The 16,520-nt window shown below is 32.4% G+C and overlaps 1 protein-coding gene across 1 annotated transcript in view; it reads right to left on the bottom strand.

Annotated features, from left to right (window-relative positions):
• LOC115879180 (fibrillin-1-like) overlaps window positions 1-16,520 on the bottom strand; it is a 34,501-nt gene that overhangs the window by 5,339 nt on the left and 12,642 nt on the right. The window contains exon 3 of the mRNA XM_030895872.1: window positions 69-338. Coding sequence (XP_030751732.1) covers window positions 69-338 — 270 coding nt within the window. The remainder of the gene's footprint in view (window positions 1-68; window positions 339-16,520) is intronic.

Genomic DNA, 16,520 nt, shown 5'->3' with positions numbered 1-16,520 from the left:
CATTTCCAAAGACACTGTAACACTTTTTTCTCGATCCTTTTGATATTTTGAAAAAATAAAGTACTCACGCATATCCCTAACGCACATATCCTTCTTAAACTTGTACTCGTACAGTTCTTCGCACTGACAGTGTCCTTCCTTGCACTCCGCCTTGCCAAACTTGTGCGAACACTGCACATCCTCGTAACACGGGCCGTTGATTTTCGTCACGATATCCAGACACTTGTTGGCAACGCTGTTCTTCACGTAGTTATCTCTGCACATGCAGATGCCGAGCACGCAATCGGCGAAAACCGTTCCGGAACATTCGCCGTGATGGGCGCATTTCTCACCAAGACCTGTCAAAGAAAAAAATTGAAAAAATTAAATGGTTCTTAAAATTAATTAAAAGAAAAATGTGGGTAATTTTTAACGGGAGATGGCAGGTTTCAAGCAGAGACGGATCTGCCGGAGTATACAAAGGAATCTAAGAAAATTGACCAACAATTGACCAAAGATTTTTTTCCCGGAAAGAAATATTACCGACTTACAATCGACAGAAACAAAAATTAGCCGAAATGTTGATTTTTGGTAACCACAGCACGACCTTTTTAATAAAATTAAGTGGACCGTGCTATAATACCGGGTGCGTCTCAAAAGTGGTTCACCCCTATAACTTTTTTATTTTTTATTTTTTCAAATAAAAAAAACGAGATTTGGTATGTTAGTATATGACATAAATTAGGATTGATTGACGTATTCAATGGTTTTTGGTCACTTCCTGTTTCACCGGAAATGACTACAACTTTTGATTTTTAAATGTCACCCTCGGTATTTTTTTTATTTTATTCGATAAAAAATGACATTCTAAATAGAATGACGTATAAAAACAAACTGTAATTTAAATTTCAATCTTGAAGTGCCATGGTTGTGTTAAAATCACTAGTTACTAATCGTTAATTTTAATCAAGGAGCCCTGGAAAAATAGATTTGATCGTCTAATGTTTTTAGTGTCTTGTCCTGGCCGGTTAAAAGATGCCCAAATCGTATTTTTGATCATATCTCAATTTTTTCAAATGGAATGATGGTGGCTCATTAGCATATTTGGAAAAAGCATTTTTTTACGAATAATTTGATACCACACACGTGGTATTTCGAGTCAAATTGTCGTTATGAACCGCATGTTACCATTTCAAATAAACCATATGCAATAATATTAAAAGTTGACATGTGAGAGTTGACAAGAGTGCCATTTTCTATCAAATAAAGTAAAAAAATACGAGGGTGCCATTTAAAAATCAAAAGTTGTAGTCATTTCCGGTGAAACCGGAAGTGACCGAAAACAATTGAATATGTCAAATCAATCCCAATTTATGTCATATACTAACATACCAAATCTCGTTGTTTTATCCGAAAAAATAAAAAAGTTATAGGGGGTGAGCCACTTTTGAGTCTCACCCGGTATATGCGCTTTTTCTCATTTTTCTATTCATTGTGGTATCTTGAATAATACTGAATTCTATCGAACTTGAAACCCTTAAAAAAAAAACTAGTTCCGTCTCTGGTTCCAAGCAAGCAGAAAAGAGTACGAACAGAGTATATTTGAACTTTATATTGGGCATACATATTAGTATTAATTATGTATATCTATTTATTCGCCTTATTTCTTTTATTTTGTGTTCTTTTTAGTGATATGTTGATAAGTCTAATTCCTAAACTAAGTTCTATAACATAATATACCTATGATATAAAAAAATAGTTGTGTGTTTCTATAATTAACTAAGATAAATATGGATCAGATTATGATATGTTTACTGCGTCCATATTTGACTAATTAGCACCTATTTATTATATGGAATTAGTAGTAAGCTGTCATATTATTTGCATTTTCTTAGTTTCTAGTGTTCATCTATTTTTCAAGTTACATTTTTTGCTTATACCTACGTACGACAGAAGAAAACACGAAAAAATGAGCTGTGTGTTTCTATAATTAATTATGAAAATATATGGGTCATTTGTAACGTCAGCTGGTAGTTTTAAAACATGCAGAAGGGAATGTCATCAATCATACGAGGCTGGTTTCCACAGAATATTAATTTGATTAATTATTATAATAACTATAACTGAGCTTTTGATAAACTTCAATATTATTAATTTTCTCGGTTTATATTAATCAGTTTTCAGGTCCTTTTATTAATGTTCAAAGTTTGAAGCTCTTTGGTTTTACTTCATTAAGTAATTGTTATCATTCATCTTTAATTTTAATTTAACTGAATTTCGTTTTGCATAAAGGCAATCCGCGTTCAAAAGTTTTGTAGTTCGTTAGGGAAATCTGATGTTTGGGTTTTGCCACAGAATATATTAACGAAAAAGAAGCCCAAGTTCCTTGTAATAAATCAGTTCCATTTTCGTAACGCCATCTCTCGACAAAGCTGACATTTACAGATTAGCCAAAGGGGTGCGGGGCCGGGGGGAATTGTAAAATACACTTTTTTATTTTAATTATTTTTATTCGCTATTTGCAATTTTATTTTTAAAACATATTATCTGAAACAATCACATAATATGTCTTAAAAATAAAATTACAAACGGAAACAAAAGGAATTAAATAATCTGAAAATCTACAAAGTTTATTGATAAAAAAGTTAGGCTAAGCAAATTGATATATTAAGTATAACCTCTTTGGTATAACATTGTTAAACAGATATTAACAAATCATAACATATCAGATCATAGAACTAAAAAAAGTACTATTACATAAATACAGGTGATACAATACTTCAAAATTAATTTTAACCAAAGACATTATAAAGATAGACCGAACATCTCATTCATAAATACTCGTTGGTAGTGTATCAAATATTCCAATGTGTCAAACAAGGACAAAAGAGACAGAGAAGCCTAAAATTTCCGACCCCGGCAAATAGGCGCATTTGGGATTGTTCTAATGGCCAGTGGCGTATCGTTTTTTGGAACGAATTTAATTAGTAACGTAAAAATAAAGTAATTAGTAAAATTTTTACTCCATATTAATATACTACATTAACACTTTTTCGTCAGATGAGTTTTGTTATAAGGTCTAATATAATAATACAATTAATATCCCACATATACTTATGTTGAAACGTTAGTAGTTTTCGAAAATCGCTCCAACGTCAATTTTCAATTTAAACTTTCAGTTACTCTTATATAAACTTTCAGTTACTTTTGAATATTTACAGGGTGACTCAGGCTTCCGAAATAGTTCTATATTAGGTTTGTGGTTGGTGACTTTTCTTTCAATTTTTTTTTCAGAATATGGAGGCATTTAGGCACATTTTAGACATTTTTGTAAACATAGGTGGCCGGAACATATTTTCTAACCAAAGTTGTAGATTTGCCATGAAATTTCCATTCCAGAAATACCTAGGGTTGCCACTTATCCTTTTTTGAAAAGGACAGTCCTTTTTTGGAATAACTTGTCCTTTTGACTTTTTTTCGCTTAAAAAGTCATTTTTATTTACGTATTTTCCCTGAGAAAATTATCTACAGCAAACAGAAATATTCTTTTCGCCCAAATTTAATTAGGAATGTTTTAAAACTTAACTTATAAATACATTTTTCTTGTTTAGAAGAGGCAACATTATTTAGAACTTCCCGTTGAATCTCAAATGATATTTTAGGTTTTAGTTTTACCGTTTTTATCTTAAAAAGAACTTTTCAAAATTAGTACCTAATTAGTAACGATTGAGTTAGTTCGCAATCGATAGCTTCCTGTGAAGTACTGTGTAATAGTTGTTTAATCTTGTATTATTAATAACTTCCTATACCTAAAATCAATATTTAATGAGAAAATTGTGTTTTTTTTGAAAATATAAGACAATATTTGACTTTCGGTCTTCTTCTTGTATTATGATGGCTCTGATACGAGGCAATTGCCTTTTAGTCGCGCAATAGAAGGCATTTATCATTAAAAGTATAAAATCTGTGTGCTACAGTACGGGATTTCTGTCGCATAATAATAAATACCTATTACGTTTATTTACAAATCCATTACTTTTAAAGGTAGCTTCATCAGATAATCAAATTTTAGTTAAATGTCCTAATCTTCATGAACTGTATTAAGCATATGTATTGCGGTTTGAATCACCCTGTATGTTGACACAAAATTTTGAAAATGTGCGTTACAATGGCCCCCATCTTATGTAAAAAAATTGAAATAAAAATCACAAACCAAAAACGTAATAGGTAAAAAGCTTTTTTGATATAGATATGTATAAAACTAGTAGCCTAAGAATTATTTACAGCTCGTCCCATTCTAAAAAAGTTAAACACCCGTACAAATAACTCTGGGAAGATGTATTTGTACGGTGGTAAAAAATTGTCTAAACAAGGCCGAAGGGGCAGATATAATAAAGCTAATAAAATGTAAAAAGGTCGGGTAAACACCTTTGTTTATTTATTAAGCAAAATTCCTTTAGAATATCGTATATAATGACCAAAATAAGACGCAATTTTAAGAAAAAATGCCACTTTCTGGCTTATAATAAAGTTTCAAATGTAACGTTTATATTCAAATTTTTTATGATCTACAACAGTTAGGTAGTAATGAGACGAATTATAATTCAATTACCGGCTACTACGTTCTTGTTTTAATAGATCAAAATTCAACAAATATAATTAGAAATTATTTTAATTGTGAAAGGCTCCCTTGTGGGACGCCTATGTACGATTACGGCGCGGCGGAAACAATACCTACCTGTGAAAAGACAAATTCGGGTAATTTGAGCTTATTTGTCCACACATTTGGCACTGTCGTACCATATTGAAAATTCGCAGATTCAAAAGTACATTAAACAAAAACAAAAACTACTGAAAAACACTGAAAAGTTCACTTCGGACTTGATTCCGACTTCAAACACACCGTAAGCTAAACGTAGTACGCTATAACGGACCATTGGCCGTCGCGAGGGGCGGTGGGACGGACGGCTCATTTCATTCGGCAAGACTAGCAGCGACGTTGCCAGTAGTTCTAGACGTTTCAGCACATTAAACAGTAAACATGTCTTTTAATAGTAACGCATATATCCTCTGGTTAATAACATATTATTACGCATGCTTCTTTAAAAATAAACTATTAATTTAATTAAGAAATTGAGATTTATTGATATCCGGTGAAGGTTTTAAAGTCACCTTTTCTGCAAATCAAACTAAGTAGATAGGCGCAAATTTGATATGTGGCAATGTCGCCTTCTCTATCTCAGTTGATTTTTACAGTACGTAGTCAACCTCCGAATGTTTGATCGGGTTAAAATGCATAATGTGATATCTGTTCTTCCTAAATCTATGATTTTAACATAATCAAAACCGAAAAATCAAACTGCAAACACAACCACACTTATCACAACAGAAATTAACACACACATCCGCGGCAAATGTCCAAAAAAGACTGATCATTCTGATTGGTCCTGGTCCGGTCGTAGTTCACGTCGTATTGTCGGTAAGCAAAATCCCTGTCCAAAAATCTTGACGATCAGCGCCATCACCCGTCATAATTGGGAAACTTTTGCTGGAACCATTTTGAATATTTCACTTACATGGCCCTGGGTTTTGCCAAATCACCTGATCTTAGCTGTTCTGTTTATTTCGTAGAAGTAAATTCAGGTTCAAATTCATGACTAGGAGGCAAAGTATTACAAACTTTACACACTAATAACCAATAACACATAGTCGAGATACAATACAGCCTTCCATCAAAACTGCCGCATAGGGCTTGCTTCTTGCTAGAAGCAAAATAATCGGCATTTAGCAGATAATATTTTTAACAAATAAAATGGCATCTTTTTTACAAAAAAAACTAAAACTAAATTTGAACGTAGTCCGGATTTATTTGACGAACCCTATACAGGGTGGGTCAAATTCGACGCTTTTAAAGGGAAACACCCTTTTCTATAGGAGATAGACGAAAACTAATATCGGAGCTCAATTTTTATCAAAAACATGATGGTGAAAACTGCACATCGATATGAATTCGGAGTGAATTTTTAACAAATTGCTGTAACTTATGGAAAATTTTCTATTTTTATGAAAACATTTCCAAAGCACCTTTTTACGTAGAATTTAATGGTTTAAGTATAATTTTTTTAAAATTAATAATTTAAGAGTTATCAACAGAAAAATTGATTTTTTATTTGAGATTGGGACACTTTTTTGATTAAGATTGGCAAAAAGAGTTTTTTTAATTTCACTCAAAATGAGTTATTTGGGTCATAAATGACCGAAATACATAATATTTTCATGGTGTCTGTCTATCTGTCTGTCCGTCTGTCCGTTTGTCCGTCTGTCTGTAACACGATAACTTAAAAAGCGCTAAACCGATTTTAACCAAATTTGGCACAAAAATACTGTGGCACCCGAGAATCTGGCTATTAGTTTTTGGTGTGGGTGGGGGGTTGGTAAGGGGTATGGGAGGGGGTTAAAAATGTTAAAAAATCGTAACTCCAAAATTACAGTAGCTAGCGAAACGCGGTTTTCAATTTAAGATTAGGAATAATATTTGCAACAAAATTTGTAATAACATCAAAATCAGTCAAAGTCGCAGTTTTTGGGATAATTGAAGTTTTATGTTAGGTTTTTTAGGTTTAGTGTATTTGTATATACTAGTTGTTTCGGATTTTCTCCGATAGTGGCAGCACCGGTGGAGAATTTATCAAGCCTATAGACATTATTTAATACTATCGTCATTTGGCAACAACGTTCTACCATTCCTAAGTCCCCCATCTTCCTTACAAGTGCCACATTACACGTTCGGCTCTAACAAGTGACACATACAAATGATCACCTTCCTATCTGTCATATTCCTCTAATAAGCCCGACGGTGCACAACAACACGCACAACGAAGAAAAATCACAGAGAGAGACCCTTAAGACACCGTGACGTTAAATAATAGGCCCAAATTAACTCGATTAACATGACAGATGACAGCTGGATATGGTGTTTTTTCGACGTCGTCTGGCCGATCGGAGAGTGTTTTTAAAAAGGGCCGAATTGTGCGTGATATGTCTTTAATTGGTTGTGATGGAAAAAGTTGTTTTCTGAGGGTGTTAACGATGTGACATATGAAAACTAAGGGGGATTTAATAAGGTGACGAGATTATCTTCTAAATCTTGTGTTTGTAAGAACGATATTGTTTTTTAATATGAAAGAAAAACATTTTATAAAGAAAGCATTTTTCTCAAAATGTCAATAATAAAAAAGTTTTTCTTCTTGTAAAAAGAATCCGGGAACATACTGTATAGTGATGTAGAATTTGAAAGCTTATTTCTACATCAATATTTTTAGAAAATCCAAGCTTTTTTTTCGGTCTGCAACCATGTTAAAGCACATTTATTGATTTTATAACAGAGATTTTGGAAAACTATCACAAAAATAAACTTGTCAAAAAAAACACAAGAAGACAAAATTTAACTTTAGGCTAAAATACATTTACTCGAAATATTTGATGAAGTAACACAGATCAATGAGTCAAATTACCGTGTTAAATATAATCTGACTATTTCAAAGTAGATATTGTAGCTAAGTATTAACTTTTACTAAAATGTGATTAAAGATTATGAAATTTCCCTACCAGAGAAAAACTCTCTTATAGAAAATTAACTAAAAATATGATCGAAAAAAGCCTTATGGATGGCTCAGTAATACAGTCATGTCATTTTATATTAAAATTATATAAGGAATATGAAATTTCATCGATGGTCATTTCCAAGCCAACTTGACGCCGTTTTTTTATTATTTTTTTATTATTAATCGAACAAAAACTACTCAAAAAATGTAAGAAGCTTAATAAGTTCGCTACCCGGTAAATCTGGACGTCGGCATCGAGGTGAAAAAAAATTGTAACCAACTAATTTCAGCTGGAATGTTTAGGTAAGGTTATCCTATTTAACCCCTAAAAGCCCCCTTCTGTCCCAGTGGGGGAAGTTTGAAAAAAACGACCGCCATGTTGAATTTGAGATATCTCCGTTTGGATATTTCTTTTTTCAAAACGACACGTTTTTTGTAAAGAATTAACTTTTTTTATACCTTGGAACATCTTTTCTCTAAAGTGAACAGCAACTCGATAGAGCTATTTACGTTACTGAGTTTATATATTTTAGTTTTATATATTTTGCACTTTTAACATACATTTTAAACCAAACATTAGCTATATTGTTTACTTGGAAGAGGAGAATAAGAATAAGGCTACTGACAACTTCTTAAAAGATTTTTTTAATTGTATGTGTGTAGTAATTTCTGGTTTAAGTTCACTAATTTTAGTGTAGGAATATGGGATTGTGCGCGTTCTCATTCTGCGGCGCTGCAAAAGCAGTCACTAGTATGGCTAAAAAACAGTTAATGGTTGGACAAATCTTTAATAAAATGACAGAGAAAATCACAAAGGTAGAAACAGACGAAAAAACCATAGAATATTAGCCAAGAATTTACTATAATCACAGACCTGATAGGCAAAGAAAGACTGCCAGTGCCAGAGCTGTAGTGGGTCTACTAACTATGATTTTGTCAATCTGAAGAAGAAACGCCAGAATACATTTTATAATAGTGTGACAGCCAGGTAAATATACAGTTCTTTGTACTAGGCAATGGTAATCTATTGCTATATGATGGGTTCCGTCTCCAAATTGTTAAACTTTTTGAAAAGGATAGGAATGGAAAGCGTAACCTAGAGATTAGAAGAGGACCTCTTCTTCTTAGGCTAAGAACATAGTGGCACGACGAGGATAGCGGCGAGCAAGCTGCTCGACATCGCGTCCAAGACAAACCTGTGAAGACAACTACGTGCGAACATAGTAAAACGATCTGCTCGAGCGGTTAGATCGAGTGGCGAGATCGATTCAAATAATTTTGTTTTCGTCGCTCTGTCGCGCTCGCTGTAGAAAATGTAGATTCTCAAAAATTAATAAATTTAGTATTTGTAAGAGAGATTTTATGGGATCAGAAATAATATGATAGTAATGATCATAAGTGATGATAGTAATCACCATAACCGGTACATTTCAGATAAGTTATGAGATAAAGTGGCAACAAATTTTCGTAAAGGTAATGAAACTTGCCATACTTTCTCGGGTTTTTGAAAACTTCATCTAACCAAATGATTGCGACATTACTGCCTAGCATTTAAGCCACTGTTAAAATTTTAAATTATCAATAAGCAAATGAAAATAATAAATTTGCACAAGTATCTCGCTATTCCCCGCCGCTCTACTATGTTTTAGCTCCTCGAGGCTTGCTCGACGCGGTATCGCGCTGCTTGCTCGCCGCTATTCTCGTCGCTCCACTATGTTCTTAGCCTTAGGTCGCCGTCTCCCTTCGGAGGTTGGCGATCCAAAAGGCTATGATAGTGCGTGAAACCGCAAATCTAAAAATTTCAATCGATGTTCTTCCGAACCAACGACGCAGATCCTTAAGTCAGGAGTTTTGCCTTCTTCCCACTGACCTCCTGCCCTCAATTTTGCCTTCAGTGACCAGTCTGAGCACCTCGTATCGTTCACCCCTCATAATGTGACCGACGTACTGTAACTTCCTTTCCTTCATTGTTGATAGGAGCTCTTTATTTTGCCCACCCTGAGCACATCCTCATTTGTCAATCTATCCATCCAGGATATAGGCGGCATACAAATACATCTCAAAAGCGTTAATACGGTTTTCCAATGTCAGACTGAGTGTCCAGAAGCATACATATGCACAGTTCGAGGCTTAGATCTCGGCTGGAGAAGAAGGTTTTCATGGAAACAAAAGTACGTCTGGCCTGTCCGATTTTCACGAAAATTTCAGTTTTGGGGTCGCAAGCGTCGTTAACTTGGGCTCCTGGATATTTTATGGACAATACTTGTTCAAAATTGAAGAGAACCATACTAGAAGAGGACCACAATAGATCTGAAGAGGTCGAAGTGAAACAGACTATATCCACATGAAAAATCTCATTTAATCACTAATTTTATCTATATTTATTAACATTACACCGTTAATAAAAATAGCTAATATAATTTGGCCAAAAAAGATTCTTATAATAGATGTAATGACTTCTCTTAAATAAATATTCTTTTTATAAATCACACTACTGTCTACTGGGCTTTATCTTTGTCTCTATGTCAAGGGCTTTATTTTATGTCTTTATTATAGCTACACACGTATCCGTTTCTTCTAAACAAGCAAAGCGTAAACAATGTAATAAAACAAACTTTACTGCCATAATAACGATGATGTTTCAGAATATCAACAGTGATCAATCAGGTCCGACCTTGGATGTTCATAATTAACTAACTCATTAACTCCTGCGTTAATATCTGAGCTTAATGAAGTTGTTTCAATTAAAAGCGGCGATGGCAGAAGAAATTTTAATTAAATTTAAGAATGAAAAAGGAAGAAATTTTGTTTTTTGCTTGCATAGCATCTCGATGAAGCAAAATTGCATTTTTTGTCACATTTTTTCTGCTATTTTCTAAATTTGAATTAGAACGCTCTGATCGCAAGTAATAAATGATATAGATTTATTTTTAATAGTATTATGTCAAAAAGAAAGGAATAGGATTTGCTACGAAGTTCTTTAAAACGTATTAGCTCTGAAGCTTCATTTGGACTGCAACTGAAGACTTGAAATAAATAATGTTCTAAATGCCAAAATCAATATTTGGAGATAAACAAGATTTTTTGTTATACAGGGTGGTCCGAACTCTGTTCCGGAAACTTCTGCAGCATATTCTGCAGATAAAAATAAGTAAAAAAGTTCGTATAAATGTATATGACCTAAAATGCTTAGTTTTGGAGATACAGGGTGTAGAGGTTTCATTTTTATTTCGATTTTTTTCCAACAATTTATGAAGTAACCTCAATATTTGGATGAAAACTGGTGTCTGGGAGTTTTTTCACATGAGATATTTGATTTTGATGTCAATATGATTAATATTTGTAGGGGGCGCCACCTACATGTGTTTTGTTATGAAAAGTAATTACTGTTCGTCCGTTCCTGTATAAAACTACTGAGTGAAAAAATTTACATTTCCGTAACTTTTTACTTAAAAAATTTAATTTGGTTAAAATCGCTAGAAGCAACCGTTTTAAAGATATTTAGAATGGAAATAGTCAATACATGCCATTATTGACAAAAAATAAACACGTTAAGTAGAGAATTATTTGACTGAACTAATAAATTTGGGAAATTTTTATTTTTTTAAATTAATCATAAATTTTTCTGAGAAAAAATGATGATAAAACAGTTTCTGTTGAACTTCTGGCACAAAAATATTTCAAATTTATGATTTCAGTCTAATAACTATTTAGTCAACACGTTTAATGTATGTCAATGATGACCGGTATTGATAATTTCGATTCCAAATTTCTCGAGAACCATTACTCGTGGCGATTTTTACCAAGAGACTTTTTTTACGTAAAAGACGTCGTAAATGTATATTTTTCACTCAGATGTTTTATACAGGTACGGACGAAAAGTTATTACTCTTTAAACCAGTTAAATAATATTTAGGTGGCGCCCTCTACAAGTATGAGTCATATTGATATCAGAATCAAATTTCTCATGTCAAAAAACTCCCAGACACCAATTTTCATTCAAATATTGACGTTACTTCAGAAATTATATGAAAAAAATAGAAATAAAAATGAAATTTCTGCACCCTGTATCTCCAAAAATATTTGGAGATACAGGGTGCATTGAATATATTCTAGGACATATATTTATTCGAACTTTATTACTTATTATTATCTGCAGAATATGATGCCGAAGTTTCCGGAATACAGTTCGGACCACCCTGTATAACCAATATATAAGAACGGGCGGTGCCACTGTTGAGAATTTTTTTCAATACAATTTAATAACCGCAAGGTACTTAGCGTTTTATGTAGGGTGTCCCAGGCTGAGCATGCTTAAGACGTTTCAAGAAATCTACAATAACTAGATCAGATATTTTTTGCACATCACTGTTTCACTATGAGATCTATCGATTAAAAAACTATTTTCATTATGACGGCACTTCCGGAAATACCGGAAGTTAACAGCAACTTTCTTATTTTAAATGGGTGTCCCCACTTTTTATTACATACTTAAATTCTCTTCAAAATTTTATGAATTTTGATATTAAACACTCTTACCCAACATTAACTGTTTCTGAGAAAAAAAATATTTAAAAAACTGCCTGTCAAAAAAATGTGTATAGCCTAAACGTCAAATTTAGCTTGTTTAACTTATTGTGACATAAGGAGAAGGCATGTGGCTATCCACTTCAAAAATTAAATTGTTTGAATGTTTTAAAAGATTATCATAATTTTTTCCGAATGGAAAACTTTTTTTATTTCACTAGTGAAAAAGCTTTTCAGTTCGTTACTTTTTGGCTATACATGTTCCTACATATTTAAATTCTCTGTAAAAGTTTATGAATTTTGACGCCAAACACTCTATATCTAATATTAACCGTTTTTGAGAAAAAAAATATTTAAAATTTTTGGAGGAAAAAAACTGCCTGTCAAAAAAATCGGTATAGCCTAAACGACAAATTTATTGATTACCACAGCCACTGTGTCATAAAGAGAAGACATGTGGCTATTTATTTCAAAAATTAAATTGTTTGAATGTCATATAATATTGACCGTAGCTGTGATGGAATTGAGCAATTAAAAAATTATCAATAATCATTTTTTTCAAATGGAAACTCCCTTTTTTTAGTTCACTAGTGAATTCGTTACTCTTTGACTATACATATTCCTATACCTAAAATAAGTCATTTATTTAGTTTTAAAGCATATAAATTTGATATACACCCTATTTACAAACTCAACTAACCAAAAAAGCTTCTACTTTGAAAGGTATTTTATGGTTACAGCAAAATGTTTAAATCGTTTAGCTCATTGCACCTGCTTATTTTATGACTTATTTTACGTCTCCCCGCTGCAGGTAGACCTAATGGCGTTAGATAAAATGAAACTTCAAAACTCGAAAGACTGTTTTGGTCTATAAAATAGGTAGTGCTAACTGGTCTAAAAATAGATCGTTTATAGTTAAGAGTAAGATTTAAAGTTGTTAGGTACTTTGAATATTTTCATAGTTAAAGTAGTTTTCAACGACTTCTGAAAATATCGACAATCTTTCCATATATACATGATGTCTCATTTAAAAATCCACATTACAGAGAGATTATTAAACCAGAAGAGATACAAAGATGATTAAATTTGAGAAGAGTTGCGATCTGCTGAACGTCATTTTTTGAAATCTAAAATGTCATTATCATCATTTTGTCATTCTTTAAGCTTGAAAATGTTTACAGCAGACCTTGCAGTCGAACATTGTTCTTTTAGTGCGAAGTGTACAAGATAGCTTAATAGCCGTATAAAAACTCATCGCAACTTTATTAGAATATTTTGAACGGGAAACCGGTAACAATGACGGTAGTATGCCGCTAGTAGCGTATAGCAATATAATAGTAATATAGTAATATAATATCCTTAATTCAAAACACTTGATATAAACTAAAAATTAAAGATAAAATAACATAATTTAAAAACGGAGACTTAAATTTTATTTATGATTATTCACAGCTTATAATCAAACTGTGTCGAAAAATAAACAAACAGTGTAATGAATAATTTTATTGCAATCCATTACTGGTTCATAGGTCATTAAAATTAAGAACAAGCAATTACCAACACAATTTAAAGGGTATGATCTACTTTATTGCAGGAATATCAATAAATAATGTTAAACAAACTGATTTTCTATTTATAGGTCCTTAAAGATTGAACGAATGTAGAATGCAATAACAATTTTACAAAGGCAATTTATAGGGTGGCGCCGCACAGTGGTGTAAAACTGATAATATAACGAAAAAAACCTATATTTCCTAAACCGTTAATCCAATCGCATTGGGACGGATTTTATTCGATTCAGCTTAATAAAATACATTAAATAACATGGTTTAATAAATTTATTTAAAAGTAAACTGAGCACCAATTGAAACGTAACGTGAAAATTTTTGCATCAAGTTGAACATCTTGTATTTTCTGAACTATTGAAGGCGTTTTGAATTGCTAGCCAGATTCTGAAACGCTTTTTTATCGAATTATTGGCCAATATCCATAATACAGGGTATAACAAAAATGCGTGCATTTTTTACAAAATTTTAAGTGACCTCCATTTTGTGGGGGGATGGAGGATTTCCATTATTTGTGGTTATTTTAAAAGAGCTGTTTTATACCTCGGGACGTTTTTGAGTTTTTTTGGGTATCGCTCTCTATTGCGATGTTTTCCTTTTTTTTTTAATTTATCTGATTATGAAATTAATATATTGTATTTTTGAGTATTATGCGTATTAACTAATGATTATACTAAGTGATTATACTGTATCGTTAATGATAAAATGTTAAATGCTTGTTTTGTTATGCCAAGATACATAATAAAACCTGTTCATATAATTTAAATATACCAGCTAGATAAATTTTTAACGCCCTGTATAACTCATTTCACAATGAGATAAAATTATTAGTATTAAAACTCTACCGACAATCATAAGAATATCGAAAACATCGCAATGGAGAGCGATAGCCAAAAAAACTCATAAACGTCCCGAGGAATAAAACACCTCCTTCAAAATATCCACAAAAAATGGATCTCCTCCATCCCTCCACAAAATGAGGCTCACTTAAAATTTTGTTAAAAATGCGCGCATTTTTGTTTTACCCTGTATTATGGGTCCTGACCAATAATTGAAAAAAACTGCAAAGAACGGTTTGATAGTCGATAAAACAATGTTTTAGAATCTGGCTGGCAAATTCAAAATTCCTTAAGTTAATCTTAATGCAAAAATTTGCACTTTACGCCTTCAATTGATGCTCAGTTTAGTTACTGTGGTTCAAATTATTATAATTTATAACATTTAAATCTTATACAATATAATGATATTTATATAATTTTAAGTGACAAAAAAAGTAAATTATATTGAAGAATGTAGTTTTCATTTTTTCCCACACTGTTTATCTTTTATTTTAAATATTTAACAAATGTGGCCGAATGTGGCGATAAAACTTATAAAATCACTACTTTAACAGTTGCTTTTTTTAGTCAAATTAATCCGAGACCAAAGCTCGGTAAAGCTTTTTTGTTCTAGTCTGATTAAAGTAAAAAGTAAAGTAATTTTATTAGAAATAGATTCAAACTAAACTGCATCAAAGGCACGGTATATTTTGGCAAAATGATTTTTACTCTTAACGCCCATGGATAAACAAAACAATTCCTGGGTAATACCGATTTTTAGGAGTTAAAAGAAGGGCAAAGGGTAAAATATTATTTGTTTTCGCTTTATTTTTGCGCGTTTCGTATATTAAGAAAACTATCAAAAAGAAGATGTTGTAAATTGAAAACTAGTAATTAAATTAAAAAAGTAATATTATTATATTGTCTTTCAACTAACTCGATGTAAGATAGGATAATTTAAACCCGATTTAACACCCCCTTTTTTGGGGGGTGTTTCCATTGCCGAAACCACTGTGCGCCGTGGCGCCTCAGATGGCATGGATTCTCGAAGAAGAATGGCAACTTGTATCCAATTGAAAAATTGATATTTTTGAACAAAAAACAGACAATTTAAAATTTTCATGTATTTTGAAATTCAATATATCAACTGATTTTGATGACTCTTTGAGCAATGTGTAGCCAATTATTAAACTTTTTAGCGTATTTTTAAATTAAAGGTTTTATCTGTCTATTATACGAGGAAAAACAAAATATTGTTATTTGTCTTATTTTGTCTTATATTGTCTTATTTTATTCTACTTAACATTTAATTATTAATTATACTTAGTTATTAGTTTATCTCAGCGTTTCATTTGTGTAATTCCTAAAATAAGTAATACCTATATTCTGAGTTGATTTCTCAGTTCTTAACTTAGAAGTTTTCGAAAGTAAATGGAAAACTGAGTGGCGCCCAGTATATTATAAAGACGTAAGCGTATCACAATTTAATTTTCACTAGCTTACGACCCATTGCTCACCGGCGAACAGCTCCGTCGCATAGTAGTAGTTGTTTTAATATTTTTTTCCATTCGTGCTTCGAAATTCCCAAAATACAACAAAATGGACCGAGTTTAACCATAAAAAACAAACAACCAATCACGGCACGTCTTGATTTATTTCTAGAAACGTGGGAACCAATTTTTATAACACGGGCTTATATGTATCGTACTATTTCGTGAAATAGCATGAATCAGTCAAGGTCAAACGTTGTGGCGGCTTCAGTAACATAATTAAACATGAAGTATGAATAAATATTATTAGGGCAACGGCCTAGCTACGTTGAAACACCGGTTCTCATTAGAACACCGAAGTTAAGCGATGTAAGGCGATACTGGTGGATGGACGGGTGACCGGTTCTAAACTCTGTATCTTGCTGTTGTCCGAGGGAAAAGTGTAAAATCTATTGATACACACTGCTCATTCACGCCGCTCCGGTTCGAGGCCGGATGAGATCGGATATCTCGTGAGTAAGAGTTAATTTAGACACT

The sequence above is a fragment of the Sitophilus oryzae genome, unplaced genomic scaffold, assembly GCF_002938485.1.
Source record: "Sitophilus oryzae breed Bouriz unplaced genomic scaffold, Soryzae_2.0 scaffold_1576_pilon_pilon, whole genome shotgun sequence".
NCBI lineage: Eukaryota > Metazoa > Arthropoda > Insecta > Coleoptera > Curculionidae > Sitophilus > Sitophilus oryzae.
This window is presented reverse-complemented; position numbering and strand designations above follow the sequence as displayed.